Raw genomic sequence first — 26,562 nt, 5'->3', positions numbered from 1 at the left:
CATGCGTTAGCTATTAAAAGAGATAAAAAGAGTCAGCAAATTTCTACTGAAATTAACTGCATTGCCATCCATGATTGATCACATATCATATTGCAAAGAGTCCTCCGAAATGCCAGTATTAAAGCACAGGAGGACAGCCACATTTTCTAATGTAAAATGGTATGGGAGGAGCTAAATCACATGATGCACAAAGTAGGTAAGAAGAAATGTAATTTGTTCTTTCTTCCTGTAGTAGCCTCTCTACTCTGCCCCTACACCAGACACACACATTGAAACAGAATCAATAGTGTGTTGTAATGCATGTCAGAAAAGGATTTTATTGTAAAATCATCCGTGACAATGTCTTCAGATTTTTCACAGTAGTAAAAGTAGTGCTTTTGTCCTCAATTAACAAATTGATACTTAAGAATAATTTTTTCCCTCAATGAGTATGATTATTCTTTGATACTTCTCTGAGCATTAATAATGTTCGGACACTAGGAGGAGGATGATTAAAAAGCTCTAAAGTCAGACTGCCCAGATGCAGAACCTGGCTCCACCATCTGCCATGTGTATTACCTTAAGCAAGTTACTTAAGCTTTCCAAGTCTCAGTCCTCTCACAAGTAAAATGTGGATAATAATAGTACCTAACATTTTCTAGATGCTCTAAAAATTAAATTATATCATTCACATAAAATGCTAAAATAGGGCCTGGCACACACACAAAAAAAAATGCTACTACTCCTATTATGGTTAATAAATATCTATTATTATCCAAACACTTTTCTAGGAATAAAAAGACTAATAAAATACAATCCATGACCTGAGGAGTTCACAATTCTAAAAGAGGAGACAGACATGCAAATAAACAATTACAATTCACTGACATTACAAGCTACAACAGTCTAAGAGAGTGTAGAGAGAAAGAAAGACAAAAAAAAACAAACAAACTACTAAACATGGGGGCAAAGTCAGTTATTTGTATCAAAATTCTCTGGGTACTACTGAGTGGCTGGAAAAAATTCAATATTATCACTATAATTATTTTGGCTTTTGAAACTAAATCTGAGTGAGTAACTGATTTTTTCCTTCCTTCCTTCCTTCCTTCCTTCTTTCCTTCCTTCCTTCCTTCCTTTTCTTAGGCTAAAGTGCAGTGGCGCAATCTCGGCTCACTGCAAGCTCTGCCTCCCGGGTTCACACCATTCTCCTGCCTTACCCTCCCCAGTAGCTGGGACTACAGGCACCCGCCACCACACCCGGCTAATTTTTTCTTTTTGTATTTTTAGTACAGACAGGGTTTCACCATGTTCGCCAGGATGGTCTCAATCTCCTGACCTCGTGATCCACCCGCCTCGGCCTCCCAAAGTGCTGGGATTACAGGTGTGAGCCACCGCTCCCAGCCCCTTCCTTCCTTTCTTCCTTCCTTCCTTCTCTCTCTCTCTCTTTCTTTCTTTCTTTCGTAACTAGCACTATAACAGGTAACATGCTCAGCTCATTTTTTTTTCAGAGATGGGGTCTCACTATGTTGCCCAGGCTGGTCTCGAACTCCTGGGTTCAAGCAATACTCCTACTTCAGCCCAGATTTTAAATTAAATAGGTTAAAACAGAGATGATGGTCTCTTTTATTTTAAAACTTTCCTTTTTTTAAAAGCTTTAGTTACAGGTTTTACAAACTAGCTTTTAATGGAGCTAAACCTTATCCCTCGAAATCAGTTTAGACAAGCTTTTGCCAACATTCACTTAAGTTAAAAGTCTGGTTGGTAAGGAGCCTCCCTATAAAACTATGTTTGCTGTTTCTGTTAAAAATCGAGACTACTTAAGTAATTTAACATTTACCTAAAAATGAGGAATCTGATTAGCTAAATGTCAGACTGCTGTACAAATAACATCTTGCGTATATTCATTTTTGCAAGCACTGTACAATTTCCCGCAACAAAAGGCAAAGGAAAATATTTCAAAAATAATTTTTATTTAATTTATCCCTTTTTATTCAACACTGAGTCAACCAGAGAACATTTTCATCCATCATAAGCAAAGTACGCTGTTCTAATAATTGCAGTGTCCATAATTCATCCATTACAAAAAAACAAAAATAGAGAGTTCTAACTACTTGTCAAAAGTATTAAGTATTTGCTTAAATACTTAAGCTTATTATTCATTTAACACTATCACAGAAACAAAGCAAACAGTAAAAACGTACCCAAACCACTGTGGACATAGACCCCAGCTTTTGTAATACAACCATGAAATTTATATATAGGGTAGTTATTCTTAATCCAAAGTGAAATATTCACAATAACTTCATACAACCTAATAGGAAATATATCAAATTCATTGTCCATTAAAGGCAAAAAATACAGTATGTCAATAAGGGAGTTTAAGACCTCATATATGTACTCGTTGCTAATATATTTAATGAAATGTTAATTGCTGCCCTCATTCTTTGGTTGGTTTTAACACATACTAAAAAAGATACAAGTTTGTTTCCATTATATTGTTGGAAAAATTATCAAATGCTTTCCTACAGTTATATGAAAGTAACCATTAAATGAGACGTTGCAATTCGAAAACCTAACCTATCTGGAATTATTTGAATATATAATTATACAAAAAGATAATACGATATTGAAAAATTAAATTTGGTTAGGCCAACTGAAGGTGTGAAATAGGGGCATTTGCAATAGAAGTCATGATTGCAATTCTTGGATAGTTGAGCCTAACAACCAAGAAGAAAAAAAAATTTTTTTTGAGGCATGGGCTCGCTCTGTTGCCCAGGATGGAGTGCAGTTGCATGATCTTGGCTCACCACAGCCTCCATCTCCCAGGCTCAAACAATCCTCCTACCTCAGCCTCCCAAGTAGCTTGGACTACAGGCATGCACCACCAGGCTCAGCCAATTTTTTAAAAAATTGTTTGTAAAGATGAGGTCTCACTATACTGAGGCTTAAAATATTTTTAAGTACAAAAAAAGTGCTATCAGCTTTTGACTAATTCTATATTTACACTTTCTAGGAAATAAACTGTGACTTATCTAAGTTTTTGGTTTTTGTAATAAATCATACTCACTAGTGGCAACTAATCAAAGGTACTGTGGTTTCCAACCCTGGCTATATATCAGAATCACCTGTGAGAAGCCACCAATGCCAGGTGCCACCCCAGGCCTGTTAATCAGAATTTTCAAGGTTGGGGGTTGGTTACCTACATTTTTTTTAAAGTTTGAAAAGTGATTCTTATGAACAAAGAGGGTACAAAACCACTACGTTGACTTAATTTAGATACAGAACATGAAAAACAAGTAAATTAAAATTTCATAGAACCTAGGATTCAACATTCATTCAACAATATGTTTAAGTGCCTATATGCTAAGCACTGCATTGGGGAAACATATATTTTAAAAAGTGATATTTTGCCCTTGAAAACAAGTTTATAGCCTAGCGGAAGAAAACAGATATATCAACAGGTAATTATGATAATAGAGCCTAATTTCTAAAGCAAAAGGAATTATAGAGTATCATGGGATAAGACAGGTGAAACACCAAGTTAGAGAGTCAGAGATTTCCTGGAGGAAGTAATGTTTGAAATAAACTTTAACAGAAGTGAAATCCAGTGTCCATCCATAGGTTTAACTTTAAATATTAACTCAGGAAGTATTTACAGAGATCTTTCTTTATCACTTACCAATATCAGCCTCAAGTTGCTGGAGCAGGCCCATGTTACCTGAACAGTATTCTGGAGTTATATATACAATCCGGTATTTACCTCTGTAAAAACAAACAAACAAAAAAGAAAAAAAAAACAGGAAGGGAAACATATTAACAATAAAGAAAACAATTATCTCAAGGAATTACAACTTAAAATCAAGATACCTTATGAATGTTTAAATAATACTTTATGTCACGAAAATCTAAAAGAATGCTATATATATGCAGAGAATGCTTATCTCTTCAGAGAGAAAAATGAGGAAGACTCACTAAAGACTACAGATAAAAAGAAAAACCTATTGTATTTTCCAAACCCAATTCCAGTCTCTTCCTAAGGGCTGGCTAATTTCTTTTGAGTGGGATCTATGAGACATTCCTTTATCCTTAATATAAATTTCAATATACACTCATGCTAGCTCAAGTTAATTTCTATTCTGGGTAGACAGAATCCTAATTAAGACAATGTTTGTAATAAGGCTAGGTCTGGGGCAAAATATTCACAGAGTCTGTTCTCCATTCTATGAAATGAAAACCTAGATCAAGTCAAATGTAATGAAACTTAATTTTCTATATGGAAAGACTTTAAAAGCATTCACCTGTCCATTCAACAGATAAGTTTAAGTGTCTATTGTGCACTAGGCATTGTGCTTTCACAAGGAGTCAAATAGGAACAAAACAGATATGCCTTTACCTTTATGAAATTAATATTGTATTCTAATTAACATAGGAAATGGTATAAAGAATAAGCTCTGATGTCAAACTGCCCAGTTCTACTTCTTGCAAGCTAAGTGATGTTAGCCAAGTTACTTTAGCATGCCCAGTTTCTTCGGTATAAAACAGTGACAATAATTATCAAGACAGCTAATTGTTTCGATATCTAGATTCAAGGTAAACTCAATCAAAATCCCAGCAGGCATATGGGTTGAAAAGGTGATGCTGACATGCTCACAGAAATACAAAGGACATAGAATAGCCAGAACAACTTTGAAAGAAAAGAGCAAAGCTAGAGGGCCTGCGCTACCTGATTTCCAGGTTTATTATAAAGCTACAGTAATCAAGACACCAATCAAGACAGACAAATAGATCCACAGAACACAGAATAGAGAGTGCAGCAATAGACCCACATATATGTAGTCAATTTATTTTTGACAAAGGTACAAAGTCAATTCAGTGTAAAAGCACAGTCTTTTTAAAAAATGGAGCTGGAACAATATGTGAAAAATACATAAACTGTAATCAATACCTCATACAATAGACAATATTTACTAAAAATGAATCATAAATCTAAATGTAAAACTTAAAACTATAAAACTTTTAGGAGAAAATATAAAAGCAGATCTTTGTGACCTTGGGTCAAAACACTAAAAGCAAAATCTCTAAAAGAACAAATCGACAAACTGGACTTCATCAAAATGAAAAACTGCTGCTCTTCAAAAGAACTGTGTGGAAAGTATGAAAAGTCATAAACTAGGAGAAAATGTTTGCAAAGCATATATCAAATAAATAATTTATATTCAGAATATAGAAATGACTATCAAAACTCACTAAGTAAAAAATAGGCAAAAGATTTGAACAGATACTTCCTCAAAGAAGATATACAGATGGCCAATAAGTGTAGGAAAAAATGCTCAATATAATTAGTCATTAGGGAAAAGCAAACTAAAAATACAATGAGATACTATTAGAATGGCTTAAATTAAAGATCAGCCAGACTAAGTGATAGCAAGGATGGGGAGGAACTGGACCTCTCATACACTGCTGGTGGGAATATCCCATGATACAATCACTCTCAAAAGCTTCATAGTTTCTTAAAAAATTAGCATATAGTCCAGCAATTCCACTCTTAGGCATATATGCAAAAGCGTTGAAAATGTATGTTCATAAAAAAATTGGTACACAAATGTTCACAGCATCATTATTCATAACAGCCAAAAAGGAAACAACCCAAATGTCCATCACTGATGAATGGATTTTTAAAATGTTTATGCCCATACTATGGAATATTATCCAGTCATAAAAAAAGATCGAATGAAGTACTGATATCATTATGCTAAGTAGAAGACGCCAGACACAAAAGGCCATATACTGTATAAGTTAATTTACAGAAACATCCAGAATAGGCAAATCATAGAGACAGAAAGTAGATTAGTGGTTGCAAGTGGGCAGAACAGAGACAATAGGCCGGGCAGAGTGGCTCACACCTGTAATCCCAGCATTTTGGAAGGCTGAGGTGGGACAATTACTTGAGCCCAGGAGTTTGAGAACAACCTGGGCAACATAGCAAAATCTCATCTCCACTAAAAATAAAACAAATTAGCCAGGTATAGTGACATATGCCTACAGTCCCAGCTACTCAGGAGACTGAGGTGGGAGGATCAATTGAGCCCAGGAAATCAAGGCTGCAGTGAACTAAGATCATGCGAGTGCACTCCAGCCCGGGAGACAGAGGGAGACCCTGACTCAAAAAAAAAGAAAGAAAAGAAAGGGGAAAATAGGGAATGACCCCTTAATGGGTATGGAATTTCTTTTGGGAGTTAGCAAAATGTTCTGGAATTAATTATGATGGTTATATATTATTACTATACCAAAACCCACTGGACTTTAGTAATGATTAAAATGGTAAAAGTTATGTTCCGTGCATTTTATCTCAATTAGAAAAAAGAAAGTTAAACATATATGCATCACATGTTCCAGTCATTCCGCTCCTTCATAAAATGAAAACATATGTCCATACAAAGACTTACATACGAATGTTCACAGCAGCTTTATTTGTAATAACTGAAAACTGGAAACGATCCAAATGTCTACCAGGTGAATGGATAAACAACTTGTTGGATATCCATAAAATGTAATCCACTTAACAATAAGAGGAATGAACTATTAATCAATGTAATAACATGAATGAATCTCAAAATAATTATACTGCATTATTTAAATCAGACAAAAAAGAGCACATAAAATATGATTGACTCCGTGTATATAAGTTTAGAAAATGCAAACTAGTCTACAGTAACAGGAAGGAGCTCAGCAGTTACCCGGTGACTGGGGTTAAAACAAAAAGGTAAACTTTGTGGGTGATGAATATGTTCATTATCTGGATTGTGATGATGGTTTCATGAGTGCATACCTGTGTCAAAACTTATCAAATTATACATTCTCAGCATATAAAATTTATTGTAAGTCAATTACACCTCAATAAAGGTGATTTAAAATCCTTAGAAAAAAAGAAAACATGTTCACAAAAAAGATTTTTATAAGGATGTGTATAGCAGTTTTATTAGTAACAGTCCAAAACTAGAAAAATAGCCTAGGTGTCTATCAATAAGAAAATGTAAAAACAAACTGTGCTATATTCAATGAAATACAATAAAATAATAATCAGATATTAAAACAACAACAACAACAACAACAACAACAACTGCATCAGGTGCGGTGGTTCACGCCTATAATCCCGGCACATTGGAAAGCCAAGGCAGGAGGATCGCTTTCTAATTTTGTCTCAGAAAAAAGAAAGTCAAACATATATCCACCACATGATCCAGTCATCCCACTCCTTGACATGTATCAATAAAATCAAAACATATGTCCATACAAAGACTTATATGTGTCTCAGCTTTATTTGTAATAATCCAAAACTGGAAACAATCCTGACGCCAGGAGTTCAAGACCAGCCTGGGCAACCAAGCAAGATCCTGTCTCTACAAAAAATTTAATAATTAGCCAGGCATGGTGGAACATGCCTGCAGCCTAGCTACTTGAGAGGCAGGAGGATAGTGTGAGCCCACTAGTTAGAGGCTGCAGTAAGCTATGATTGCGCCACTGTACTCTAGCCTGGGTGACAGAAGGAGACCCTGACTCTGAAAAAACAAAAACAAAACAAAACAAAACCAAAGACTACTGATACATGCAACAGCATGGAAGAATCTCAGAAACATTACACCAAATGAAAGAAGTCTTACACAAAAGAGTTAATATTGTGTGACTGCATTTATATGGCATTCTACCAAACTATGGTAGAGAAAATCGGAGCAGTGGCTTGCCTAGGATGGAGGATGGAAGGACAGACTGGGGAGGGACATGAAGAAACTTTCTAGAGTGTCAGTGATAGTCTGTATCTTGTTAGAGGTTTGGTTTATATCTTTGTATGCATTTATCAAAACTCAGTAAATATATGTGTATCTCGTGTGTATGTATACACTAATACATATGTAAAGAAAGCAACTGCTAATGGGCAGGGGTGTTCTTTTAGGAGTGATGAAAATGTTCTGAATTAAAACATGCATATATGTGCATATATATTAATATATGTTTGTGTATGTATATATATGTGTACATGTTTGTGTGTGTGTGTACATATATATATACACACACACACAAAATGGGTGTGTGTATGTGTATCTGAGATGACATTCTCCTTAGGAATTATATCACGATAGAATTGGTTGGGCAAGAGACCTAGAATCCAGTCCCTGCTCAGCCAGTCATTGTGTGATTTTGGGCAAATTACTTGTCTCTGAGCCTCAGTTTTCTCATCTATAAAATGAGACAAATCTTGATACTCTCCAACTTCTCTTCCAAGACCAAAATTTTTATAATTCTGTGAGTACAATGCTAATCTTACAGCCCAAGAACTGAGAATAACAGATTCCTTCAAGTTTGAAGGATTTAAAAAGTAACAGTCCTGCAAAGGTACAAAAGAAAGTGCATTTTAAAATTATGGACTTTTTTTTCATGCATTTAGTAAAATTTGTTTGTGTATAAAATTCTCTCATATACCACAGACATCTGACCACGTGATTAGAAATCACATAAATTACTCACAACTTCCTCAGCAACATGTAATTCACCCACATAACAAACTTGCACATGCATCCCCATAAATCCAAAATAAAAGTTGAGGGAAAAAAAATTACTCACAATTTAATATCTGTTAGAACATTTTCTGACTGTGCTGATCCAAGGAAGCAAGCTGGGACGTTGGACATTCTATAAGAAGAAAAACAAATATTGTGGCACCATGTACACACTACACATATCAATTTCATTCTTAAGTGAGAAAGAATAAAGAAATATAATAATTTATATTCCTGTTCTTTGCAATTTTCTTTTTTGTCACTTACTAACTTGATAAGCAAATTCCTTCAAGGGCCTTATCAGAATGCAAGTTTTTAAGGTAGGTCTTTGAAAGAGACTGCAAGCTCAGGGCAGCAGGGGATGACGGGGGTTAAAGAATAGGTTGCTAGAACCTATTCCTTCTATCTAACTGTATGTTTGTACTCATTAACCAACAGTAGGGTAACTATAGTTAACAACAATAATACTGTATATTTCAAAATAACTCAAAGAAAAGATTAGAAATGTTCCCAGCACAAAGAAATGATAAATGTTCAAGCTGATGAACAAATGCCCTGATTTGATCAAGTGTATTTGATATGAGTGTATCAAAATACTACAGTACCCCATGAATATGTAAAGATATTATGTATCAATTTAAAAACAGATTGCAAGCTCAGGTTGAAGAAGCTGAAAAGTTTTTCATAGATAAAAAATATACTTTCATGTATACACTTCTTATCAAGCTAAAAAGCAAGGGTAACAGAAAGAGAAAAGAATTTTGAGATATTCAATGTAAACCAGCATAAATAATGTTTTTTAAAAAAATTTTATCAGGGCCACCTGGTAGCTTTGAATTACAGAGAACATAAGAAAGAAGATAAGCTCTTCCACTAAAGGGTCATTTATTACCAATAAAGATAAAGCAATACCTGCAGAAATGTGTTATTGTGAACTAGATTTTAACATGCATAATGGATCAGATGTTTCACTCACAGAAGAAAAAAAGAGGGTGATGTTGTGGCAATGATAACATGACTTACTTAAGCTGTAGCACTTGGTCTTCCATCAGAGAAATAAGGGGAGAGATGACAAGGCCAATCTTGCCTACATAAACAGGTGGATACTGGAAGCACAAACTCTTTCCATATCCTTGAAATGAAAAAAATATGATCATAGAAATAAAAATAAACCTTTGATGCTTTCATTTCTTTTTATGATGTACTTATACAGATGAATGGTCAATACTAGTATGCTATCATCCTAAAAGCTAATTGATACATAAATCTGAGCATGTTCTTTGTTCACTCTCTTCTATATTTTACATCATTTGTAGTTGCATTTGTATTTTGAGAGTTTAATGAAAGATTAAGCATTTCAAACTCTTTATGTTTTATTTTTTTAAAGGATTAGGTTATTTGCTTAAGTACAACTTACCAGTTGCCATGACAGCAACATTATCTCTTCTTTCTTCTAATACTGAATGAATCACTTTCCACTGAACTCTTGAAGGTGAAAAGCAAAAAGCTATTTTGTTTTATTAATAAGACACCCAAGGTACAAATTAAAATCCATTCAATTTTTCATTTCCTCTTATAGAATTTATTTTCGAACTTCATACATAAATGCACAAACCTGGAACTTTAAAACAAACAACGCCATTTGACCAACCTCCCATTCAAGCTAACTAACAACTACCATTTGGTATAAGTATTAAATTTCACTATATACATCTAAAGTGAAAAACAAATTCTAAGCTTCATACTAGATATCCAAAAGAATCAATACTTTAAAATAATAAGAGAAATGCTCAGGGACAAGGACTGACTGAAAAGGGAAATAAGGGAACTCTGTGAGGTGATGATAATAATATCTCTTGATAAGAATTTGGGTTCCATGGGTATGCACATGTATATTTAAAGTTTGCAAATGTACACTTAAAGTTTTATATTTCCTTATGTGCAAATTTTACACCAAAGAAAAAACTGTAAGTAAATATTTAACTCGTTAATAATTTACATGCTGAAATACTTAGGTGGAAGTGTAATGGTGTCCTCAATTGACCCTGAGATGCATTTTAAAACTGGAATGAATGAATGGATGGATAGAGAGATATGAATGGATGGATATGTGATAAAGTAAGTATAGTAATGATAGTTGAATTTAGGTGGTGGGAATACAGACATGCACAGAAAAAAAGTTCTTTCAGCTTTACTACATCTTAGAAAATTTTCTTAATAAAATATCATGGGAAAAATCAATTGGAGAGGTGGTCTTCCGGCATGCTGTTACTGACCTATTCTTAACTAAGTGCTGGCTACAGGGTGCCCAGTTTATGAAAATTCATTGATCTCTACACCATGTGCACTTTTCTGTATGTAAGACATAAATAAAAAATGTTTAAGATCAAAAGAAAAAAGGAAAGAAATACTTCAGTGGATTATATTTTAAATTCTCAGAATAGGAAAAATCCAGTCTAGATTTTCACATGCTTATTAGTTTTATTCACATTTACTTGTTCATCTCATTCTTATTCATCTCATTTAATCCTTACAAAAATGTGCCTGTTAGATGTAAACAAATTTTGAGTACATTAAAATAGGTAAGATTATCACTATTCCTCAAATTGTTGTATTAAGAACTTCTAGTACATCTGCATGTTCTGGGTAATATGCACAAAACAGGCACATAGACACTCATTTAATGAAAAACAAGTCAGTATTAAATTAACATTTATTTATAAGTATCTTTAAACTAGTTTCTACTCAGAACCGCTCAGTTAAAGGAAAACCATTTTTCCTCACTTATAAAAACAATTTGCAGAAATGAATTTTATATAAATATCACCTTGAAATAATTTTGTAGTCACATAGAAAATACAGTGTGGCATGTATAACCATAGTGAAGTTGTGCTGTTGCTGTTAAGCAGACAGATTATTTGCCTTTTCCCTTGTTTTAAAGAGAATACTAAATATGTGATTTGATTAACTGAGATTATACTCACGGTTTAAAACTGGAATGGCCAAAGTACATCTTCAGGCAAGTAACTTGCTCTTCATTGGGTGCTGGCAACAAAGAGTCTTGAAATAAAATAAAATGGGCATTTATGTTCAAACAGAAAAACACCACATAGAGGGAGAAAACAGTTTATTTCATTGGCTTCTTTGAAAGAATACAGTGATAGCTACCATGGGTTAATGCTTTCTATTTTTTAATTCCAATACAAATTGGTCTTCTGGGTACCATCTGTGACACTTGGATTACTTTTAAGTATTAGCATTTTGTTGTGATTCACACTTTGCCAGGACTATTTAAAAAAACTGATGTTTTCGAATCAGGAATACTTCTAAAGGCTAACATTTAGGACAAACCATGGCAAGCAATATACCAATCCAAATGTTATAATATAACTAACCTTCAATTAATGGTAATCAGAAATTACATTAGTCCTGTACTAAAAAAGTCCACAGATAAAATAAAATCTTCGTTTTAGTTACCTAAAGCTAAATGTAGTTACACCTAAATTTAGTTACCAAAATCTCGTTTAGTTTAGTTACCTAAATCTAATTTAGTTAGGAAAAGTTAGTTACCTACATCTTTGGTCAAAATTCTAACTGCACAGCACAATGAAGTTATGTTAGCTCTACCCAAGTCACTTTCCCTGTCCACAGTGAGCTTGAAAGATTCCTGAGTGGCCAAGAAAGGGCAAAACAAAGAATCAAGATAATTTACCACTAAACAATGAAAGTTCATTATTAGAGTTCTCAGCTTTAATAATTCTAAATGAGAACTATAATGATTTGGAGAAATACAACAACAAAGGAAAAGACATTTTTATCATCATAATGCTACTATTACTCTATTTTTCTAAGTAGTAAGATTATGCTTTATGGAGACAAAAGCACTAAGGAGACAAAAGCTTATAAGGATCCAATAATTAACTATACGCCACAAAGTCCCTGACCTCTAAACCATCCAAAACTGGATCCTAAGTTAAAGTCAGTGGTAGGTATCACAGGTGAGTCATTTCAAACATACTTCAGTGCTTACCCTTATCATCATCTTTTTCCTCTTCATTAGCTTCATTTTCATCATCATCTTCTTCTTCTTTAGTAGGAAGACCCAGATTTCTTTCCATTTTTAAGCATTTAGAATGAGTTGGTTCTACCGTGCCACTATTGAGGTTTTCTAAAGACTGAAAGTTTAAAAGAAATTTTAAAAGCAAAACCACTGACAGTGTCGTATCTTTTTCACCAAACACAAAAGGACTATTATTAACAGGGCCTACAATTTTGTTGAAAGCTGGCAGATGTGCAAGCCATACTACAAAAGAACATGTGTGCTCCAGTTTAAATATGTGCTCATGAATGGTTTCTAAGGCGCAAGGCCAAAGATGGAACACTTCCAGCACAAACAAGGCTCATTAATAGCATATAATAAACTGCCCCTGGGGAAAGCTATCATAAATTTTAAATTTGGATAATTTAAAACATTTTTTCTTTATTGCACCTCAATATTTTTGATTCTCAAGTAGTAAACATGGATTTTAATGTTATTTTTGTAACAAGTTTCTCTATATCATGTGTCAGTCGCATTCTTTCTGAATAAGGCTGAAACTATGAGCAAACAATAAATGTGTTTTGGAATTGTCAAAACAACAAAAGATTCAAATCATTTTAGAAAAGGAATTTTACAAACGTGAAATAAAGTTATTTGTTTTTATTTTGGCTTGACAGCATCTGACATTCTCCCCTAAATAAAGATTATCTATTTCAAGAATATTTCAAAATTGTTTCACCTATAACATTTTTTTAACTATGAAGAGACAGGAAGACTTTATTAAACTACAGTTTTCACTTTCTCTTTTTATTAAACCTTTCATTTAATATTTTCATTTTGAAGGTTTTATTTTTAAAAAGTATGTTCATTTCAAGCCTGAAGGCAGAAAAAAGAAGTGTTTCTGTTTCTGTTTGTTTTATTTTATTCAAGTCCACAAACATACTTAGAATGCATTTTTAAAATAGAGTTCTCTAATACGGGCATCCAGATTGCCTTCTAAGAAATTTAATGTATACGTTTGTAGACATCCACAAGTTTCCTATAGATGTACTATTGGAACAGTACTTCTCAGAGAAATGGATAATTAATAACAAAATACAATTCAGTATTTATGTTCTAGTTTTACTGTTAGCTAATATTTATTAAACACTTACTAAATGTCAGGCTCTATACTAAGCTCTTCTCAAGCAATACCTTAAATAATAATCACAACTGTTAACTGAGTATCAAAGATGCTAAGAAACTTTCCCAAAGTCACACAGATACTAACTGGAAAAGCGGGGATTCAAACCTACATCTGAATTCACAATCTACTTTTTTTTTTAATTTTTTAATTGAGACAGGGTCTCACTCTGTCACCCAGGCTGGAGTGCAGTGGCATGGTCATGGCTAACTGCAGCCTCAACCTCCCCAGGCTCCCCAGGTGATCCTCCCACCTCAGCCTCCCAAGTAGCTGGGACTACAGGCGCATGCCACCACACCCAGCCAATTCTTGTATTTTTCTGGAGAGACAGGGTTTTGCCATGTTGCCCAGGTTGGTCTCAAACTCCTGGAATTAAGTGATCCTCCTGCCTCGGTCTCCCAAAGTGTTGAGATTACATGAGTGAGCCACCATGCCTGGCCCTAGAATATACATTCTTACTCACTACTCATTACTTGGCCTCAAAACTAAAAAAGTCAAGAAATTAATCTCATTTCATAAAAATAAAAAAATCTCATCAACCTAAAGATTAGGAATAAAAAAATGCATAATGGTGAACTTCTGTGTTTTTCTTCATTTTTTACTTAATTTAGCTACATTGGCTTTTCTTATTATACATCTTTGGTTAATAACACCTGACAAAGAAATTAGAGGTAAAGGAATAGAAAATATATAAATTATAAACTAGTATTTTCAATCTCAATAAGAAATGAGAGTAAAACTGAACCATTTAATCCATTTGAAAATTATATAATATAAAATATCCATAGTAAATAATACCAAAGAAAGTAAAGATGATTATTGAATGTATAAAAACAAAACTTCCAAATAAAAACAGATGCACATGAATTGGAAGAAAGCAAACTCAATTTCAATACTGGAGAGCCAAATCACTATCCATATTACAGGAAAAAATTACAAGAAAGTAACACAAGAAGGAACATAGGGCTGGATGCGGCAGCTCACACCTGCAATCCCCAGCATGCTGGGAGGCTGAGGCCAGTAGATCACTTGAGCCCAGGAGTTTAAGACCATCCTGGGCAACATGGTGAAATCCCATCTCTACAAAAATACAAAAATAAGCCGGGTATGGTGGCGCACGCCTATAATCCCAGCTACTCGGGAGGCTCATGCAGGAGGATCACTTGAGCCCTGGAGGTGAAGGTTGCAGTGAGCCAAGATGGCACCACTACACCCCAGCCTGGGTGACATAGTGAGATCCTGTCTAAAAAAAAAAAAAAGAAGGAACAAAGAAAGCACATTTAAATCAGCATATTACCTCTAACCCATTACTCACAGACTGCATAAAAGAAACATGAATTGGAAAATGTGAAATCTAATGTTACATAATTAGTAGCAATTTCATTGTGGTGGAACCTGGTTTAGAATTAGTTAATATTTTACTTAATTAAATGTCCTTTGGAAAGAACTTGAAGTAATGTTTTTATAATTGTAAACATACCTTAAGCATCTCCATTTCTAAATCTTCATCGCTCTCAATTACATGGGACGTATCGTTTTCATTATTATTGGGAGATAAATGCTTTAAAAAAAGTATTAAGCATTAATTTCAAATATAACTGACTCCATATCCTCTTTTCTGCAGAACAAAGCTCCTATATACTAGATATCTTTAGACAACTTCCTCTTCCCTAATGGATATATAATATGTACTTACATATTTATATGATAGATAAAAAAGGGAGACAGAGAAGAATGAACAAAGAAAAAAGAACCAAAGAGAAAGAAAGAAATACAGTTAGGAATACAAAGTTAGATAAAGAGACAAAATAAAATCCTTGCTCTAAACAAGAATACAAAATGACAAGTTCAACTCAGGTTAAACAATGTCAAACTGTGCCTCCCAAACTTTTTGAGTATAAGAACTCTTCACAATGTTGAAAAATGCTGTACAAAGAACAATAGCTGTTTTTGACATCCACTGATTTAAAAAAGATTGCAAAAAACTACTATGATTGTTAATATATTTAAATAAATCAGTATTTTACAAATAGCATTCTCTATATAATTGAAAAATAGTGTCAGAGATGTTATTTATTCAGTCTATTGCCAATGTTTGGGTATGAGGAAACTTTTCAATAATTTGGCAATCTCCAGGAACCAAGTGTCCAACGAGATGGGATCCCCCACAAAAATCCATAGAAAGAAAACCCTCAAAAAATGCCATTTAAACAGAAAGTAGGAAAAGGAAGTACAGCCTTAATTAACCTGCAAAATTTAAGCAATAAAAAAATTGAAAATAAGCTTTTTACTAGGAAAAAAGTTCTTTTTTTAAAAAAAAGTTCTTTTACTTCTTATTTAACGAATAAAGAACACAATACTAATAATTGGTATGCAATAAAAAAAATGGCAATAATTTGTGTAAAAGATGTCAGTCAAATCATGAAATCCAAGGCCAGGTGCGGTGGCTCACACCTGTAATCCCAGCACTTTGGGAAGCCAAGGCAGGTGGATTACTTGAGGTAAGGAGTTCGAGACCAGCAAGGACAACATGGTGAAACCCTGTCTCTACTAAAACTATAAAAATTAGCCGGACGTGGTGGTGCACGCCCATAATCCCAGCTACTCAGAAGGCTTATGCAGCAGGATCACTTGAGCCCAGGAGTTGAAGGTTGCAGTGAGCCAAGATGCAGCAACTGCACTCCAGCCTGGGTGATAGAGTGAGACCCTGTCTCAAAATAAAAAATAAGAAGGAACAAGGAAAGCACATTTAAAATTAGTATATTACTTCTAACCCATTATTCATAGACTACATGAAAGAAACATGAATTGGAAAATGTGAAATCTAATGTTACATAATTAGTAGCAATTTCATTGTGGTGGAACTTGGTTTAGAATTAGTTAATATTTTACTTAATTAAATGTCCTTTGGAAAGAACTTGAAGTAATGTTTTTATAATTTTAAACATACCTTAAGCATCTCCATTTCTAAATCTTCATCGCTCTCAATTACATGGGACGTATCGTTTTCATTATTATTGGGAGATAAAGGCTTTAAAAAAAGTATTAAGCATTAATTTCAAATATAATTGACTTCATATCCTCTTTTCTGCAGAACAAAGCTCCTATATACTAGATATCTTTAGACAACTTCCTCTTCCCTAATGGATATATAATATGTATTTACATATTTATATGATAGATAAAAAAGGGAGACAGAGAAGAATGAACAAAGAAACAAAGAACCAAAGAGAAAGAAAGAAATACAGTTAGGAATACAAAGTTAGATAAAGAGACAAAATAAAATCCCTGCTCTAAACAAGAATACAAAATGACAAGTTCAACTCAGGTTAAACAATGTCAAACTGTGCCTCCCAAACTTTTTGAGTATAAGAACTCTTCACAATGTTGAAAAATGCTGTACAAAGAACAATAGCTGTTTTTGACATCCACTGATTTAAAAAAGATTGCAAAAAACTACTATGATTGTTAATATATTTAAATAAATCAGTATTTTACAAATAGCATTCTCTATATAATTGAAAAATAGTGTCAGAGATGTTATTTATTCAGTCTATTGCCAATGTTTGGGTATGAGGAAACTTTTCAATAATTTGGCAATCTCCAGGAACCAAGTGTCCAACGAGATGGGATCCCCCACAAAAATCCATAGAAAGAAAACCCTCAAAAAATGCCATTTAAACAGAAAGTAGGAAAAGGAAGTACAGCCTTAATTAACCTGCAAAATTTAAGCAATAAAAAAATTGAAAATAAGCTTTTTACTAGGAAAAAATTCTTTTTTTAAAAAAAAGTTCTTTTACTTCTTATTTAACGAATAAAGAACACAATACTAATAATTGGTATGCAATAAAAAAATGGCAATAATTTGTGTAAAAGATGTCAGTCAAATCATGAAATCCAAGGCCAGGTGCGGTGGCTCACACCTGTAATTCCAGCACTTTGGGAAGCCAAGGCGGGTGGATTACTTGAGGTAAGGAGTTCGAGACCAGCAAGGACAACATGGTGAAACCCTGTCTCTACTAAAACTATAAAAATTAGCCGGACGTGGTGGTGCACGCCCATAATCCCAGCTACTCAGAAGGCTTATGCAGCAGGATCACTTGAGCCCAGGAGTTGAAGGTTGCAGTGAGCCAAGATGCAGCAACTGCACTCCAGCCTGGGTGATAGAGTGAGACCCTGTCTCAAAATAAAAAATAAGAAGGAACAAGGAAAGCACATTTAAAATTAGTATATTACTTCTCACCCATTATTCATAGACTACACGAAAGAAACATGAATTGGAAAATGTGAAATCTAATGTTACATAATTAGTAGCAATTTCATTGTGGTGGAACCTGGTTTAGAATTAGTTAATATTTTACTTAATTAAATGTCCTTTGGAAAGCACTTGAAGTAATGTTTTTATAATTTTAAACATACCTTAAGCATTTCCATTTCTAAATCTTCATCGCTCTCAATTACATAGGACGTATCGTTTTCATTATTATTGGGAGATAAATGCTTTAAAAAAAGTATTAAGCATTAATTTCAAATATAATTGACTTCATATCCTCTTTTCTGCAGAACAAAGCTCCTATATACTAGATATCTTTAGACAACTTCCTCTTCCCTAATGGATACATAATATATATTTACATATTTATATGATAGATAAAAAAGGGAGACAGAGAAGAATGAACAAAGAAACAAAGAACCAAAGAGAAAGAAAGAAATACAGTTAGGAATACAAAGTTAGATAAAGAGACAAAATAAAATCCTTGCTCTAAACAAGAATACAAAATGACAAGTTCAACTCAGGTTAAACAATGTCAAACTGTGTCTCCCAAACTTTTTGAGTATAAGAACTCTTCACAATGTTGAAAAATGCTGTACAAAGAACAATAGCTGTTTTTGACATCCACTGATTTAAAAAAGATTGCAAAAAACTACTATGATTGTTAATATATTTAAATAAATCAGTATTTTACAAATAGCATTCTCTATATAATTGAAAAATAGTGTCAGAGATGTTATTTATTCAGTCTATTGCCAATGTTTGGGTATGAGGAAACTTTTCAATAATTTGGCAATCTCCAGGAACCAAGTGTCCAACGAGATGGGATCCCCCACAAAAATCCATAGAAAGAAAACCCTCAAAAAATGCCATTTAAACAGAAAGTAGGAAAAAGAAGTACAGCCTTAATTAACCTGCAAAATTTAAGCAATAAAAAAATTGAAAATAAGCTTTTTACTAGGAAAAAAGTTCTTTTTTTAAAAAAAAGTTCTTTTACTTCTTATTTAACGAATAAAGAACACAATACTAATAATTGGTATGCAATAAAAAAAATGGCAATAATTTGTGTAAAAGATGTCAGTCAAATCATGAAATCCAAGGCCAGGTGCGGTGGCTCACACCTGTAATCCCAGCACTTTGGGAAGCCAAGGCAAGTGGATTACTTGAGGTAAGGAGTTCGAGACCAGCAAGGACAACATGGTGAAACCCTGTCTCTACTAAAACTATAAAAATTAGCCGGACGTGGTGGTGCACGCCCATAATCCCAGCTACTCAGAAGGCTTATGCAGCAGGATCACTTGAGCCCAGGAGTTGAAGGTTGCAGTGAACCCAGATGCAGCAACTGCACTCCAGCCTGGGTGATAGAGTGAGACCGTGTCTCAAAATAAAAAATAAGAAGGAACAAGGAAAGCACATTTGAAATTAGTATATTACTTCTCACCCATTATTCATAGACTACACGAAAGAAACATGAATTGGAAAATGTGAAATCTAATGTTACATAATTAGTAGCAATTTCATTGTGGTGGAACCTGGTTTAGAATTAGTTAATATTTTACTTAATTAAATGTCCTTTGGAAAGCACTTGAAGTAATGTTTTTATAATTTTAAACATACCTTAAGCATTTCCATTTCTAAATCTTCATCGCTCTCAATTACATAGGACGTATCGTTTTCATTATTATTGGGAGATAAATGCTTTAAAAAAAGTATTAAGCATTAATTTCAAATATAATTGACTTCATATCCTCTTTTCTGCAGAACAAAGCTCCTATATACTAGATATCTTTAGACACCTTCCTCTTCCCTAATGGATATATAATATATATTTACATATTTATATGATAGATAAAAAAGGGAGACAGAGAAGAATGAACAAAGAAAAAAGAACCAAAGAGAAAGAAAGAAATACAGTTAGGAATACAAAGTTAGATAAAGAGACAAAATAAAATCCCTGCTCTAAACAAGAATACAAAATGACAAGTTCAACTCAGGTTAAACAATGTCAAACTGTGTCTCCCAAACTTTTTGAGTATAAGAACTCTTCACAATGTTGAAAAATGCTGTACAAAGAACAATAGTTGTTCCTTGACATCCACTGATTTAAAAAAGATTGCAAAAAACTACTATGATTGTAATATCTTTAAATAAATCAGTATTTTACAAATAGCATTCTGTACATAATTGAAAAATAGTGTCAGAGATGTTATTTATTCAGTCTATTGCCAGTGTTTGGGTATGAGGAGACTTTTCAATAATTTGGCAATCTCCAGGAACCAAGTGTCCAACGAGATGGGCTCCCCCACAAAAATCCATAGAAAGAAAACCCTCAAAAAATGCCAAATATTTAAACAGGAAGTAGGAAAAAGAAGTACAGCCTTAATTAACCTGCAAAATTTAAGCAATAAAAAAAGTTGAAAATAAGCTTTTTACTAGGAAAAAAGTTATTTTATTTTTTAAAATTTCTTTTACTTCTTATTTAACAAATAAAGAAAACAATACTAATAATTAGTACTCAATAAAAAATGGCAATAACTGGTGTAAAAGATGTCAGTCAAATCACGAAATCCAAGGCCAGGTGCAGTGGCTCACACCTGTAATCCCAGCACTTTGGGAGGCCAAGACAGGTAGATCCCTTGAGGTCAGGAGTTTGAGATCAGCATGGCCAACATGGTGAAACCCCGTCTCTAATAAAAATACAAAAATTAGCCAGGTGTGGTGGTGGGCACCTGTAATCCCAGCAACTCGGGAGGCTGAGGTAGGAGAATCACTTGAACTGGGGAGGCAGAGGTTGTAGTGAGCCAAGACTGTGCCACTGCACTCCAGCTTGGGCGACAGAGCTGGATTCCGTCTCAAAAAAAAAAAAAGAAAAAAAAAAAGAAATCATGAAATCCTGATAATCCTATAATATTTTATGAAACATATCACTTAAAGTGTATACCTAATAAGAAATTCCTAGAAAATCAAAGGGAAATGCAGATGTTAGCAAAAACTGATATTTCCCAGAAGGGGAACATCCTTTATGAATGGTTGGTATGAGAATATTTTGAAAACCATTTGAAAATGAAATGCATGTATATACTGATAGAAGCGATTACTAATAGTTACCAAAATACAGAGAATTACTCAAATGGTAAAATTATTGTTGCCATTAGAAAAATGACGGGGAAATAACTCAAATGGTCAAATCTAATTTTTTAAACTTATTTATCGTGAAATAAAATATAAAATTTCAGAGAATATAGGCATCTTAAGTAATTTTGTAAACTAATGCAAAACAAATGAGAAATTAAGAAATTAATTTAATGATGAAATTAAGGAAAAAATCTGACTCTGAGATGACGGTAAAACTATAGGGTCAAGCAAAAGCATCAGGAGTTTATTAGAAACCCTCTCACATGAGCAAGTAAAGAAATTCTGGGCCAGGCACAGTGACTCACACCTATAATTCCAACACTTTGGGAGGCCAAGGCAGGTGGATCACTTGAGTCCAGGAGTTGGAGACCAGTCTGGGCAACAGAGCAAAACCCCATCTCTACAAAAAATACAAACATTAGCTGAGTGTAGTGGTGCAGGCCTGTGGTCCCAGCTACTAGGGAGGCTGAGGTGAGAGGACTGTTTAAGCCCAGGAGTTGAAGGCTGCATGGAGCCAAGATCGCACCACTGCACTCCAGCTGGGGTGACAGAGCAAAACCCTGTCTCAAAAAAAGAAAGAAAAAAGAAAAAAATTCTGTATAAAGAAATAAAATACACCCCCAAAAATCAAAGTTGGAAGAGTAAACACTAGCAGATATGAAGAGAATCCACAAAAAGCAGAGATATCTATTACGAAAAAAGCATACGAAATTATAAAATAGCAAACTCCTACAAATGTCTGTTGATACTATAAAATCTTTCCACTACACAATGCTGCATATCATACTAAGTCAGGAACAGCAAACTACAGCTCGCAAGCCAAATGTGGCCCACTATCTGTTTTTGTAGATAAAGTTTTACTGAAACACAGACAGGCACATTTGTTTACATTTGTCTGTGGCTGCTTTCACACTACAATAACAGAACTGAGTAACCGCAACAGAGACTGTATGTCCCACAAAGCCTAAAATATTTACTATCTGTCCCTTTACGGGAATAAAGTCAGCCAGACCCTACTAAACTAAAATTGTGCTTCCTCTTTATTTAGTACCTCAGTAGATTTATAAGCAATATCACTAAGATATTCTTCCTGAGCCTGCTGTTCCAAAATTTGGAGTTCATGTTCTGTAATATCTAACGACATCAAACAAGCTCTTTCCGTATTCTCTTTCAATTTATTGTCTTCTACCCCATCTTCAAATCCATCTTCTTTTCGTTCCACTTTATTTCCAAGTACATCTTCTCCATCATGTTTAGCTAAATGATCAAGTGTTGGATCCCATGTTTCATCTTCAACGTTAATTAAAACTTCATGTTCTCTAATTTGTTTCTGTTGTACTCGCCCAGTAGTTGAATCTTCAAAGGATAATAAGTTTAAATTATTGCTGGGCCTCAGTTCAGTCTCAATGTTAGTAGACCCAATTATCATCTTCCTCAGTGAATATAGATTTTCTGAAATATCCTTCAGTAAGATAGAAACCCTAAAAAAAAATAAAGAAAGATTAATTCAACTTTAATTGCATTAACTACAAGGACAAATTGTGAAGCTTTTTAACAAGTAAAAGCTTTCTAAGCTGACCTTCACTTAAAAGATCAATAGTATTAAGGCTGTTCTTCATTCCCTAATGCCCATATGTAATTACAGCCTGCAGGCTACTCTCTAGCATCGAGGCACTTCTGCACCAACAGTTGACTTGTATGTTTACTATGAGTCAGTAGTGCTTGGTCCCAAATTTGTTTATGCCAACTATATGTGTTTTGTTGATTAATTTAATTAAATGTAAAGTAAGTTGATGATACATGACCACCGAAAAAACAAAAAACACCCTATTTCATTAAATTCTAAGTTGAATACATGGAAAGACTTTGTAAATTTCTTTTTTGTTAAAAAAAAAAGGTGTTTGATAAACTGTGATAAAAGAACCCTAAAAGTCTCAAGGAAAATCATAATGCCTAGGACTGTGCACTCAGATTGCTTCAGGTGTCTTAATTTTTCACTCTGTCTTAAAGAATTAGAAATTGTAGATGGTACATTATAGGTGCGGTTTAAACAAGAAACACTATGCAGAACTCCAAAGAGCTGGCCTGTATATAATGAAAAAGCCTTGACATATACAAAAAGATTGGGAACAAACAAACATTAACATTTTAAGTTAAAAGAAAATTTGGGGCGGGCGCGGTGGCTTATGCCTGTAATCCCAGCACTTTGGGAGACTGAGGCAGGTGAATCACTTGAGGTCTGGAGTTCGAGACCAGCCTGGCCAACATGGCAAAACCCTGTCTCTACTAAAAATACAAAAATTAGCCGGGTGTGGTGGCATGCGCATGTAATCTCAGCTACTCAGGAGGCTGAGGCAGGAGAATCGCTTGAATCCCGTAGGTGGGGGTCCCAGTGAGCTGAGATCATGCCATTGCACTCCAGCCTGGGCGACAAGAGCAATACTCATCTCAAAAGAAAAAAAAGAAAAAAAAAAAGAAAAAATTTTGATGATACCATTTTGCCTAATTTTTTCACTTCACTGATCAATTACTAGTCTCAATTGCAACAAGTAAGATTGTTTGTGCTCTAATTTGAAAATGATGCTGTTTTGCATCTCCAAAAATCTCGAAACTCTACATTTTTGGAACAGAAAAAATCAATTTGCCATCAGCAGGCAAATATAACAAGTGAGAAACTATAGATAAGATGCATATAAATAAATACGAGCTGAATTTCTTAGCTCCTTAATTGCAGTTGCTAATGTATAACATTTTAACCAAGTAAGTTTAAATGACTATATTATAACCCAATCTAGTTAGCTGGAATGGAAAACCACTGCTAGAGTGTAAAATGAGGCACAATGTCTTGTTTATTTGTTGTAGAGCTTATTAAAGTACTTCATAAAAGCAGAAATCAGTGAAAGTGAAGGAAGTATGATAGGCAGGGACATGTTTTACTCTTTCATTAGTGATTTTGTTTATGTCTTCTAATATTTATATATTTAAAATCCATGCTTAATAAAATTTCACGCCTTTTAAAATTTTATATTAATGACTCAAGTAAAAATTTGATCCTTCATGGGAATAAACTACCAAAAGTACTAAGTGGTTTCATAAGTTATTTCCAGTTACTTCCATCACTGAAAACACCACTCCAAAGTTGGGCTCAAGCTTAAGTAGAAAAAGTCTACATTAACACAAACAAAATCAAGAGCAAAATTAAATTCAAAAACTAAAAACACACTAATGTTATCTAATTTAAACATTCTAAAATTCTATAAATCTTATAAAGAACTTTTAGCTTTATATACAGCCACTCAAATGTTAAAATTATATGCAAATAGTTTAGTAGGAACAGATATGTGATACAGTTTAATTGTTACATGGACAGGAAATGGTGTAACATACAAACACAGCAACAGTGGCACAGATTGACTATCAAGAGTGTAAGGGCTCATTTATCAGGCCTTGACATCAGGGAATATAACATGCTTTATGTAAGATAACTAATATTGACTCTAACAAATACCAAAGGCTGTCCTGCCTTCTTCAGTAAGGCACAGTGTACTTTTCCTTCTTTTTCAGGATTGTTATTATGCATATTAGTAGCCTGCAGACAGCCTTAGCACCCAGCAGAATGTCAAGTGCATGACAGCAATAGAAGAGATATATACTGAATTTAAATCAATGACTAAGCAGTACTATACACTGCCAATACCTTCAGAGTCCACTGAAGCATAAAGCTGCTCCCTTCTGTAACAAACTTCAAACCGTTCTATTTTAAGAGTTCTTAGTTCTAATTTTTATAGTTTTGTCCACTCAGATTGTCAGCTGTCACTTCCACCTACTGTCATGTGCATATCATTACTTATTTACACCATTTTCACTTTAACTCAGTACCCAAGCTTGTCAAACTGGATCTATGAACAAAATGTGGCCTCCTGCACTCCACAGAAATGCCGAAAGTAAGCTGGAATACATGCTTATAGCATTATTTTGACTGCTCAGAGGTCTTTTTTGTTCCCTCCTGGTTCTGAGGTGTCATCTAGATACATTAGATATTACTGTAGACTTGTTACAAAGAGCATGAAATAAGAGGCTAGTTATTGTTTTCACACTAAAACTTCACAGGACCCAGTATTTCCCATTTCCAAGTTTTAAGAAAACCTATTTAGCTTCAATATGTAAAAAGTAATTATATAAATTGATAATTCTTGTCATACCCAACTAAATCAGAGTCAAGGGCCAAGGGGAAAAAAGCACTCAAGACACATAACATTACTCTAAGAATGTAGTTTTCTGCGAGCCTAGCTGCTGAAACTGCCTACTGTAACCTAAAACCCGTTTTATCTAATAGATACTGAAACAACCTGTTGCGACTCTAAGACTAGTTTTACCCACCACAGTCACTAACCAATCAGAGCTTCCAACTCCCCAAAATTTACTAGTGTCAAAGAACTTTCTGGAAAAACAATATGTCACATTTTCCTTTTTCTATAACCTCCAAACTTCTCTTTGTTCTTCAGAGATACCAAAGACACCCAGTCTGTGTACATGCCCCAAATTTAATTCTTGCTTCCCAAATAAAACATTTTCAATTTAAAGATCTGTCTCTATATTTTAACTGACTTCAACAGATATTATGAAGCAAAGCATTAAGCATATGTGATTTACATGCAGTAGATATTTTAATTGCTAGTACAAAAATCTGAAATACATGTAAAAGTCATGTAAAAGGTGGCTGCTCTAATTTCATGGAGGGGAAAATGTATAAATGAGTTAGTAATGGCTTTACTAGTATCCTTCCCCATTTTAAAGTTACATCTTTCAGGCCAGGGGCAGTGGCTAATGCCTGTAATCCCAGCACTTTGGGAGGCTGAGGTGGGCAGATCACGAGGTCAGGAGATCAAGACGATCCTGGCTAACACGATGAAACCCTGTCTCTACTAAAAATAAAAAAAAAAATTAGCCAGGTGGGGTGGCGGGCGCCGGTAGTCCCAGCTACTTGGGAGGCTGAGGCAGGAGAATGGTGTGAACCCGGGAGGCAGAGCTTGCAGTGAGCCGAGATCATGTCACTACACTCCAGCCTGGGCAACAGAGCGAGACTCCGTCTCAAAAAAAGGAAAGTTACATCTTTCAGAAATTCTCCAAGTTGCATTAAAAATTACCAAAACAAATTCTAGGGGGGCAAATTACTTTGACAGAAAAGCTAAATTTATATATCATGGTTTTAAATCTCAATCAAAATCTATCACAAATCTTATCCAGAAAAGCATACATTAACTGCACTTTTTCGAGTCAGAATTCTTTCTATTCCAAATAAGAGCTTCACATTTCTACAAAGTATTTTTTGGCCCCAAATTACATTACCACTTTCTAATTGTTCATTATTCCAGAGCATTCCTGCGTTTAGAGATTT

At 34.2% G+C, this 26,562-nt stretch overlaps 1 protein-coding gene across 2 annotated transcripts in view; it reads right to left on the bottom strand.

The window, feature by feature from the left end:
* WRN (WRN RecQ like helicase) overlaps positions 1-26,562 on the bottom strand; it is a 142,027-nt gene that overhangs the window by 71,936 nt on the left and 43,529 nt on the right. For both annotated transcript variants that reach the window (XM_054497957.2, XM_054497956.2), the window contains 11 exons: positions 22,216-22,645; positions 19,647-19,727; positions 18,176-18,256; positions 16,707-16,787; positions 15,237-15,317; positions 12,565-12,709; positions 11,519-11,594; positions 9,952-10,019; positions 9,558-9,666; positions 8,599-8,667; positions 3,659-3,741 (listed from right to left, as the gene is read on the bottom strand). In XM_054497957.2, the coding sequence (XP_054353932.1) occupies positions 3,659-3,741; positions 8,599-8,667; positions 9,558-9,666; positions 9,952-10,019; positions 11,519-11,594; positions 12,565-12,709; positions 15,237-15,317; positions 16,707-16,787; positions 18,176-18,256; positions 19,647-19,727; positions 22,216-22,645 (1,304 nt within the window). The remainder of the gene's footprint in view (positions 1-3,658; positions 3,742-8,598; positions 8,668-9,557; positions 9,667-9,951; positions 10,020-11,518; positions 11,595-12,564; positions 12,710-15,236; positions 15,318-16,706; positions 16,788-18,175; positions 18,257-19,646; positions 19,728-22,215; positions 22,646-26,562) is intronic.

Source organism: Pongo pygmaeus, chromosome 7 (genome assembly GCF_028885625.2).
Source record: "Pongo pygmaeus isolate AG05252 chromosome 7, NHGRI_mPonPyg2-v2.0_pri, whole genome shotgun sequence".
NCBI classification, from domain to species: Eukaryota; Metazoa; Chordata; class Mammalia; order Primates; family Hominidae; genus Pongo; species Pongo pygmaeus.
The sequence above is the reverse complement of the archived record's forward strand: the minus strand, read 5'-3'. Positions and strand labels throughout refer to the sequence as shown.